The 10,176-nt window shown below is 39.3% G+C and overlaps 1 protein-coding gene across 1 annotated transcript; it reads right to left on the bottom strand.

Annotated features, from left to right (window-relative positions):
- Nucleotides 1-4,316: 4,316 nt before the first annotated feature.
- On the bottom strand, nt 4,317-9,654 carry LOC141336781 (B-cell receptor CD22-like). The gene is made up of 8 exons (XM_073842508.1): nt 9,594-9,654; nt 9,159-9,497; nt 7,821-8,069; nt 7,478-7,732; nt 7,121-7,369; nt 6,960-7,035; nt 6,722-6,764; nt 4,317-4,340 (listed from the first exon to the last, which is right to left on the bottom strand). Exons 1-8 carry the CDS (start codon nt 9,652-9,654, stop codon nt 4,317-4,319), a joined length of 1,296 nt encoding a protein of 431 aa, XP_073698609.1.
- Between the last annotated feature and the right edge of the window lie 522 nt (nt 9,655-10,176).

Below are 10,176 nucleotides of genomic sequence, written 5' to 3' on the forward strand. Positions count from 1 at the left end.
AGGTCACGATACGGTACGTATCCCGATATTGGGTTCACGATATGATACGTATCACGATATTTTGAACAAAAATTAAAACATTAAACTGAAAATCAAACAACAGGTTTATTAAAAAAATAAACAAATTTCAATAGCTTTTCTTAGTTTTACATACAAGGTCACATTTTAAGGTTTAATAAAAACCTTCTGTATTAAAATTAACAACTGATAAGGTCTGTCTGTCACTGATTTTTTTTTTTTTTTTTAATTTCACATGATACTGTAGTGATAAAATTGTCAAGATGTCAAATTCTTTAAACCTGCTATAGCGATGCAAGATTCTATGTGTGTGCGTAACAGAGTCCTACCCGACGGGTGAACCGCTAAAACTGACGTAACGGTGGAATAATATTAATCTGTCAGGTGCAGTGCGGGTCGGACGGGTGACAGGCACGGGTATTTGCTCTTTGGACTCAATCCGGTACACACTGACGCTGCTCTCAAACGGTCCCGTTCTTGTGTTCGCGGTCTGTCTGAAGACCGTTTAAAAGCCCTTTCACATGGGACGCGTCAAGCGGTGGAATCACTGCGCGGCGGCCGCTTTCTTTCATAGTGAAAGTGTTTTGCGGTCGAGCTCACGACGCGGTCTCGGGGTAAACGTATTGCAAACAACAAGGTCTCATTTTACTTCACAAAAACAAAATAAATGAAACAATGAAAATACGATGTGTTATTTGCTATTTGTCATTTTATGGGACAATGACTAGAGTGGTTTTCATGTCAGACACGGTTTACTATGACATTTTACACATAATTGTATTTTTACTGCGCAGGCTATACTACACGCATTTTCTGGATTTTTTTTTCTTTATTAATAGCCTTTCTCCGTATTTTATGGATCATACAGCTCCGAAATGTTGCCATACTGCTGACTTAAATGAGGAGGGAGGGTCCGCAATGTCTGGGTTGGTTGCCATGTTTCCTCACGTTCTTCTTCAACTAGCTCAACTTTTGCAGGCAGGCATCAATGATTGGAAAGGTAGTCACGGGGTGTGTCGCGATTCTCCCTTATTACACCGCGACACAGGATCGTGGATCTGAGTGTCGCGATTTCGGTTTCATATCGCGTATCGTTACAGCCCTAGTTGCTTCCATTATGCGCGCGCAAGCTGCACGTCTACATTTAGCGTGCAAAAGACGCTACATGTGAACGGCCCCTAATATGTAAAATGTAATCCATAAAAAGGAACTGTAATCTGATTATGAGCAATTTAAAATCTAATCTAATCTAATTGCAAGTACTTATTTTTTGGAATCTGATTACTTAATCCAGATTACATCTAAAATGTAAAGAGCTGCTGCAAAGAAATGGAATAAGACAAAAGACAGACAGACAAAGTTTCTTTTCCTCATGTTTCTGTTGCCAAGAACTCTTATACCAAATCAGCAACACCTCAGACAAGCGGAACACAACTTAATCTTCTCTATTCTTTCCTCCACCTCTTCACACGTCTCTAAAACAGCCATCCTCCACCCAAACACATTACACTACTCTCTTCCGTCTCTCTCCCCATAAAGAACAAGGTCTCCAAATTCTCTGTGCCAACCGTCTCACAACCTGTCTATTAGCCTGATCCCCTCCCACCTACTACAGGAGATCTGTCCAAAACTGCTACCATCTCTGACTCACATCATCAACTTTCCCACCGCATTTCAGCAGACTTGGGTAATTCCACAGCACACAAAAACCAACTCTCAGCCCTACAGTTGGTACAGTTAGTCCTTAGCTGGTAATGAGCTGGTTTAAAATGGTCCTAAACAACTTGCTCCTGCTCAGGACCAGTTCATAACCAGCTCAGGGCCAACAAAGGACCAGCTCAAACCAGCTGCCATGCTTCAAAACCTACCTAATCAGCGTTTGTTTTTGTTTTTTTTTTTCAACAGGGACAATACACAGCTCTATCTGTTGTTTGAACCTGATGTCTCAGGTTGCAAGCCATAGGCTTTTGCAGATGTGTCTGATCTTCAACCAGCCCAAATGAACCCATGTCACACCCCTCCTGATCTCATTCCACTGACTCCCAATGCTGCTTTATACTGTCTGGGGATGGTTAAGTTGGTTGACCAATATTGTGTTTCTGGTGAAACCAAGGTCGTATTTTTGGTTAAGTAATGAAAAAAAAAAGGCCTGGTGGTGACACCAACATCCAAAACACAATGCATGCTTGTCAAAACCATTGTGTAATCACCAGATAAATATTTTAAATGTTTTAACCACAACTATATTGAACTGTACATTTACAGTTTCTGTTTGTAACATACAAAACCTGAATATCATAACATATAATAACATATAAAATCTGAATATTTGACTTTAAACCTTATAGATAAATGATAAGAATGATTAGTAAATAATGATCTTACCCGTTTCATCAATGTTAATGACCAGTGGCAAAACTACAAATGATCAGGGTGAGGCCAGTATTGCTGTTTTCACACTATGAATGACACGTGATTGACACCTTTTATAAATGAAGATATGACACATCAGATCATAAAGCAGACGTTTTAATAAGGGAACAGGGCATTATCTTGACACAGCATTAGACCAAAAAAAGTTCAGTTGAAAGAAACTTGACATCAGTGTGCAGAGTTTCTCATTATATTTTCAAATCTGATACATATTTAGTCTGTTTCTGAGGAGTCTAATTAATAGGAGTTCGGTAACAAAACTAACAATAAAACCTTGTTGTTTTCAAATGTCAAATGGTATTTATCATGTGAGATCCGCTAAGCTTTTTACATTGACCACAGCAGAGGTGAGAAAACCCAACGTGTTCAAACTCACAGCAGCATCTCTCTAGTGTTGTTGACTGTGTGATCATGTGACCCCAACGAGCAACGTACAGATGAGTCCTGACGTCGCAGTCTTGTTGCTCTGACATCTGTAGCAAGGCAGACTTTTCTGTCCGCCACACACTGAGAACATCTGCTGGTCAAACGCATGTAAATACAAAGAAAAACGTCTCAGGTTACATATAACCATGGTTCCCTGAGATAGGGAATGAGACACTGCATCCAGAGGGTGCTTTTGCGAAACGCTGCAGCGTGACTCGTTTCTGAAGAATACATAGAAAAACTACTGCTGCGTCCCAATTCGCCTACTTATATTACGCCCTAAAAGTATGTACTCTTTTTGTGAAGAAAAAGTACATACTTTTGAGTATGTAGCAGAATAGTAGGCAAGCTTCGGGACATAGCCTACTACTTCGTCATAACTGCTTTTTTTAATGGACGCTCTGTTGCTTAGTTACCTGAATCCTGTCACTGTTTAAACTGCCCTGTCAATCATCCCAGCTAACATTATCTACATTTCGTTTAATTTAATTTCCTACAGTATTAGAGAGAAATGAAGAGGCACGTTCTTTCAGGAGTCTTTCATGCCGAGAACTCTGCTCGTGTTTGCATAATTATGCATTTAAACGTTAATGACCAAACCTATCATTATAAAAGTTCATAATGTTGCTGCACCTGAAATATAATGCGGATTTAAAAAATATTTTTTTATCAGGTTACACACTGATTATTTATTACTCAAACCCCTTTCTCTACCTGTCCGTTGGTCGTGCATATCCTCCATGTTTGTAGTTTTTAAACACGTTTTATTCGTGTTTGTAGTTCTAATCGAATCCTCGTTCACCGCGCAATGTGTTGTGGGCAATATTAGCCGTTAGAGTGTGCACTGATCTGCACTTCGAATTCTGAAGTTAAGTAGTAGACCATCCGGTAATCTTTGGAATACTTTTTTAAACATACTACGATTTGGGACATGCTAATTCTATTTTCGAATACTATTTAGGACGGATATTATGCGAATTGGGACGCAGCATCTATGAAATGGCCGACGACAGCTTATGACGTCACCACGGCACGACCGCCGCTGCCGCTGTATAAAGTATACAGTATAAAGAGGCACCGGTGCAACACAACATTAACTTCGTCTGAAGCTTGTCATCCGAAGCATGGCAAAGAGACTAGAGGATGCAGTATCTCGTTCCCTATCTCAGGGAACCATGTTTACATACGTAACCTGAGACGCTCCCTTTCGAGGAACTCTCACTGCGTCCTCTAGAGGGCGCTTTTGGGAACGGTTATACCCACGCTGCCATGCTGAGGGGAGTGCATGCTATGACATCGAGCACTAAGCACCAATCCTGAGAAGAATTGCCCCTGTTAGGATGTGGTGACGACTGTCAGAAACGTTATCCCCCACAGCCAAAAGCCTGAACTGTTACCCACTTACCTGGATGGATAGAAGGCTTGACCCAGGGCACAGCTCAAGGCTTGGAATCAGGAGATTCCTTCGGGGGAAGTAACAGAGAAACTTAGATTCATAGATCAAGGAGCTACTGAAAACATAGGGTCTCGTTCCCTCAGGAACTGACTCTCATACAGTATGAGGGCAGTGGACCTGTCCTGGAGGTAGATATCAGCAGTGATATCTAGGAGAGTTGAACCCAGGGGACTGGGGTTTTAAGCCAACTCCAAAAATGGGAACGAGGTGAAAAGCGTGACCCATACCGTAAAGGATTTGAAGAAAGAACCCAAAGCTTGGTGGGAACTTACCACACATGTGGATTTCAGAAAAGTGCCTCAGATGCATGTGCACTTACTACTCTTATGGATTTTAGAGAAGATGCCCTGGCGTAGCGTGGGACATTTACCGAAGTGATTTAAGGAGAGTGTGTTCCCAGGGCACAAGCTGCAATTAGAGTTACCACCCGCCCCGCTTTGCGTTGTAGCGCACAGAAATTTCACTGCTTGTCCTGCACGTCGCATATTGAGAAAATGTCCTGCATTTTCATCAGTCTGTTGGTTTTTAATATTAATATTTTAATTATTGATAATATAATCAATACCACAACTGAGATGAGACCCTTGAAGATTGTTTTCATACTAATTAATATGATATGTTTCTGGCTTAATACAGCAACTCTAACACACACTTCAATTGTTGTACACTTTTATTTCACTTCATGATATAATTCCATCAGTACCTAAATAATAATAATTCTCAGATCACTTCAGTAACACATTAGACTAGGCATTGTTTAAAGCAGTTGTTGGCTCTTTGGACAATAGCAGTTGTGATGATCATTGTTTGTAAGTCGCTTTGTATAAAACCATTACTAAATTCATTTCTGTAAATCAAGACACTACTGTCAATCATTTAGGGCTCCACCCAAAGAAAAATGCTGTAGAATGTTTTGCCATGTGTCCAACACTAAGGCCTGTCACACTGAAAGAAAGAAAGTAAATTAATACAGTATTAAATAATACACTTCAAATTCTGGTCGGTGACTTGAATTACTTGATCTTAAATAGTGAATTGTATGCTGTGCACCATAGTCAGTAGACATTTGATATCAAGAGTGAAAACACTTACCGTTACATTCCCATACACAGGTTCAGTCGAATCAGAATCATAGTCATTAAGTCTGTCATCATGAGATCTGTCCATCTTTTCCATAAAAATAAATAAATAAATAAAAATAGAGAGAAAACGGAATCAAAAATTGAACAACGGTAATAACTATAATGATATCTGTAACAATAACCAAATTAGCATCCACACCAATGGACTAACTATAATGAAAAATTGCCATTACATTCTCATACAAAGGGTCTGTCGTCCCAATATCAGATACATTATATCTGTCATCCTCAGGTCTGGAATAATTCATCTTTGACTTTGAAGAAACAGAGACATAAGTAAAGATTAAATAATAATAATAAAAAATTAAAATTTTATAGACACATCACAAATGCATTCAGACATTCAGTGTTTTACTACAGTTAAGGAAACACTTAATCATCACAGTTTAAAACCAGGTCAGTGAAACTTCAGGGATGTCAGTCTGTCCAGTTACTGTAGAAAGCAGAAGTGATTGTGACTCATTATCCAGTTTACCCGTGTCAGCCGTTTTGGGTTTCGGATATTTAGAATTGTGTTGTATAATGCAATTTATGAACACATTGGTATATCATCATGCCATGAAGGAACCCAAAAAATAAAAAATAAATAAATAAATAAAATGAAATATCACCAATTATGAAAATAATCATTTTATTTTCACCAATTTCAACTTGTCTTCATATTCGGACCATGCCGCCAAAAAGTTATGGATTTTGTGTTTATAGATGAAACAGTTTCTATTTACAGTATCAATCAATTTAACGGCATGATGCCAAACTGCATCTGAAGCTTTATCTCTGCAAAGCTTTGATAAATTGACAAGCCCTTGCCATCTCACACTGACCACATCACATCAGTTTGTTAACAGTGCCACCTACTGGTCAAAAGTAATAAACCAGTAAATCATATTACTAGTGATTATATTTGATTTTTCAGCCATTTTGACTAAAACCATCTTAAAATGACTTTAATTACTCATTGTTGCGGAAGGTCTGATGCTTTCTCGCCATGCTTGCTCCTCATTTTGCCTCAGTTATGCCTGGCTTCTTAATCGCTGCTTGCAACTATATTTTACTTTGATTTTTGGTGTGATTTTGAATCCAGCCCTCAATGGGTTCATGAATTTGGCTTCAACAAATTACACAATGTATATAAGAAACAATTTTTAAATTTATTTATTTTGTTTAATAAGACCCTGTGTGTCATTTAAGCATTTCAGGTTAATTTACTGATGAGACTACTGACAATTAAACTCATTTTGCTCACCTGAGTTTCAAGTTCGTCTTTTCTCTTTTTCACCATCCTTCTCCTTAAAAGCAACAAATGTTTTAGATAAAAGAGTATAGAATTGCTATGTTGTATTAGAACATTGGACTCAAATGCTTTTCTTTGATGGGATAATATTTCATTGGGAAACCTTGTACGCTAACAACTATTTTCTTCACTTTAATGAATGCTACAAATTAGGTTAAGTACCTGAAATCAAATACTAAATAAGTCTTACCAAATCAGCAACATTGTGATGATAACTGCAGCTCCACAAAACACTCCAATGGATATGTACAATATCACCAGCTGTCCTACAACAGAGAAAAGTGTAAAACATCAAAAGAGATTAATGTTTCACTTTAGAAAAAAAGTAATTTAGTAAATGATCTGCTCTACCTTTAATAGTGACAGTAACAGCGTCTGATCTCTGAGATCCATGCTGATTGTGAGCCTCACAGTAGAAGCGTCCACTCTGTAGTGCACTGAAACTCTGTCCAGATCCAACAGCTGAGGATTCATCCTCCTTAAACCAGCTGAAGTTCAGAGCAGGTGGGTTTGAATCACTGCTGCAGATCAGAGTCACTGAACCACCTTCCACTATTTCAGCAGATCCAGTTATGAACACTGAGACATTCTTTGGTGGGTCTAAAACAGACAAACAAACCAAAATATTTATATAATTAACAATCATATTAAATCTGAAAGGTGTTTAATGGATTTTATATCACAGTTACTGAACTATCATTAACTCACACATGACGTTCAAAGATACAATATGAGAGTATTTCTCTCCATGTTTATTTCTGGACTTGCACTTGTATTCTCCACTGTGATCAGAGCTGATCTTTGAGATGCTGTAGATTCTTCCAGATCCTACAGATGTTTGTCCTTTAAACCAGTCGATTTCTGCAGGTGGGTTTGAATCACTGCTGCAGATCAGAGTCACTGAATCTCCCTCCACTATTTCACCAGATGGACTGATGGACACTGAAACGCTTTTAGGTGCATCTGAAATGGACACAGTTTAAATCCTTAAATCATCTTGTTCAAACACAGTCACAAGTATTTTTTTAAGAACTAATGAATCTGTACTCACACGTGACATTGAGATGAACAGCAGGAGAGATGTAAGTGTGTCCATGTAGAGCACAGCTATATCTGCCTGCATCCTCTCTTCTGACTGACTGCAGCAGGAGTTGATTGTTTGTGTCTCTTCTCTCAGTTAATGGCTGTGAGTTTCTGTACCAGATGAATGTTGCTCTGTCAGTCAGAGTGCAGCTGCTTTTACATGTCAGACGGACTGAATCTCCCTCTGTCACTCTCTCAGGAGACTCCACCTGAAGATCTGAACACAACACACACATTATATCTAGTGCTGCTGTCATACTGTCAAAAACCAGCGGAAGCTATCTCCTGAGTACTAATCTGTTTTCTGACTCCATTTCCTATAACCCTATACTATTTAAGTCAGCTTCCCATTATCACTTCATGAGTGAGTTGTTTTGCCGTTGCTAACATTTCTGAGCGCTATTTCCCTGTTTGCCATTCTATTACTGTCACAGTCACCTGTCTCATCAGGCACTGTCACCCATGTTCAGTCAACTGTCTGCCCTAGAACACTACAATTCCCAGAATTACTCATGTTTCACACCTGCTCCTCATCCTTAATCACTCACACCTGGGTTTACTTTCCTACAGCACTTATAAGGCACAATCACCCCTCACTCTGTGGCAGTTATCAAGGTCCCAAACTGGAGTGAAGCTGTCTCTATCAATCCTCGTGGATCTACTCGCTGTGTTGGAAAGAGTTGAAACGCTGATCAGATAAGATTGTATATGTTTCCATTCCCGCTTCCCCTTGACTTTATGGTTTTCTAAATGAACTTCACTGTGTTTGAACTCTACCTCGCCTTGTCCTCCAACTTTTTGACAATTACTTCCAGGGCTGTTTTTTTCTCTGCTGATTGTCTGCTGCCTGCCTATCTGACCTTCTGCTACATTTTGAATTCACTCCATGTTCTGCCAGCTCTACAGTTACGGTTTATGCTTTACCTTCATTGTTTTAAGCTGTTGTTTGACCCACACCTGTTTGCCCTGCTGAAAAAAACAGCTAAGACCAGCCTAGGCTTGGTTGGCTGGTATTAGCTGGTTTAAGCTGATTTAAGCTGGAAGTAGCTGGTTTAAGCTGGTCTCCCAGCCTGGCCAGGCTGGTCAGGCTGGTTTTAGCTGGTGGTTTTTCAGCCTGACCAGCCTGACCAGGCTGGAAAAATGGCCAAGATCCCTCTAAAACCAGCCCGGTAACCAGCTGTTTTTTTTCACCAGGGTGATTACCCTGATAAAGCTGCACATGGACTCCAACCCTTCAGAGTCTGTTACACGTACACTGACTATTGTTCAACATAATGCACAGAAGAATAAACTTCATGAAAGTCACCTGTGACAGTAAGACTCACTCCTGGTCTACCAATCCATCTTCCTTCTGTTACATTAGTAGTGAATCTGAAATAATACTTGTGTGAATCCTTCTGTGTCACATGACTCAGTCTGATGGTGCAGTTCTGCTGTTTATCTCCCATATACTGAAGCCTGTATTCAGGGTCCTTAGACAGATCTGGAAACTCTACACCCTCTACAGGGTTTTTGGTCCAGAACACATTCACAATCTGATGTCCAGTAGGGTATGTATAAGTGCAGCTCATTATCACTGATGAGTCCTTTAGTGCACAGATGTGTGAATGACTGTAACTCACACCCCAATCATCACTAGAAACCCCTGAAACACAGAATTCATATAGTCAACAAAATAACAGCATGAAGAGAATTGGAGTAAAAAACTCTTTAGTGTTTCTGAAGTGTTGCAGTGACTCACTCTGAATCATGAGCAGGAAGATCAGAGGAAAAGGAGGAGCCATTCTGACTGACATCAGCATAGCATCACCTGCAATAAGAGAGCAGTGGCTTATTTCAGCAGTCATGAATCAGTTTTATTCATGATAGTTTAACTTCTTTGAAGATCATTTGAAAGTTGTCTTGGATTGTTATTGTTATAGGACAATATAAACATCACTGTCAGTCTAGATGCTAATGTTTGTTGAGGTTTAGTAAGTCTTGGTATGAATTCTTTAGAAACACTCTGTGGTTAAGCTATATTAAGCATGCAAAACCTCTTCATCCTCTTCCTGGCCAGTGCAAATCAGCAAAGTTGAGAATGGTAGTAAAATAAAGACTGAGAGAGAATAAAATGTCAGCATTTCTCTGCTAATACAGAAGATAAAAACACATATTTTCTCGATTCTTTGGTCTGCATCAACAATTGCAATTGTTCTTTTAGACTAACATGCAAAACATGCCAGTGCATGCAACCACTCCAAAAAGAAGCAGACAAAATGAAGAATAAACAAAAACTGATGATTCCACTGCATATTTATTCACATAGTCTGGGACACTTAAAA

Source organism: Garra rufa, chromosome 6 (genome assembly GCF_049309525.1).
Source record: "Garra rufa chromosome 6, GarRuf1.0, whole genome shotgun sequence".
NCBI classification, from domain to species: Eukaryota; Metazoa; Chordata; class Actinopteri; order Cypriniformes; family Cyprinidae; genus Garra; species Garra rufa.

What these genes read in the sequence shown, in the direction of transcription:
- LOC141336781 (XM_073842508.1), bottom strand. Translation starts at nt 9,654, where the DNA reads ATGCTGATGTCAGTCAGAATGGCTCCTCCTTTTCCTCTGATCTTCCTG. An exon ending in TGTTCATCTCAATGTCACGT is followed by an intron (nt 7,733 to 7,820) that starts GTGAGTACAGAT and finishes TGTCCATTTCAG; the next exon opens with ATGCACCTAAAAGCGTTTCA. An exon ending in TGTATCTTTGAACGTCATGT is followed by an intron (nt 7,370 to 7,477) that starts GTGAGTTAATGA and finishes TGTCTGTTTTAG; the next exon opens with ACCCACCAAAGAATGTCTCA.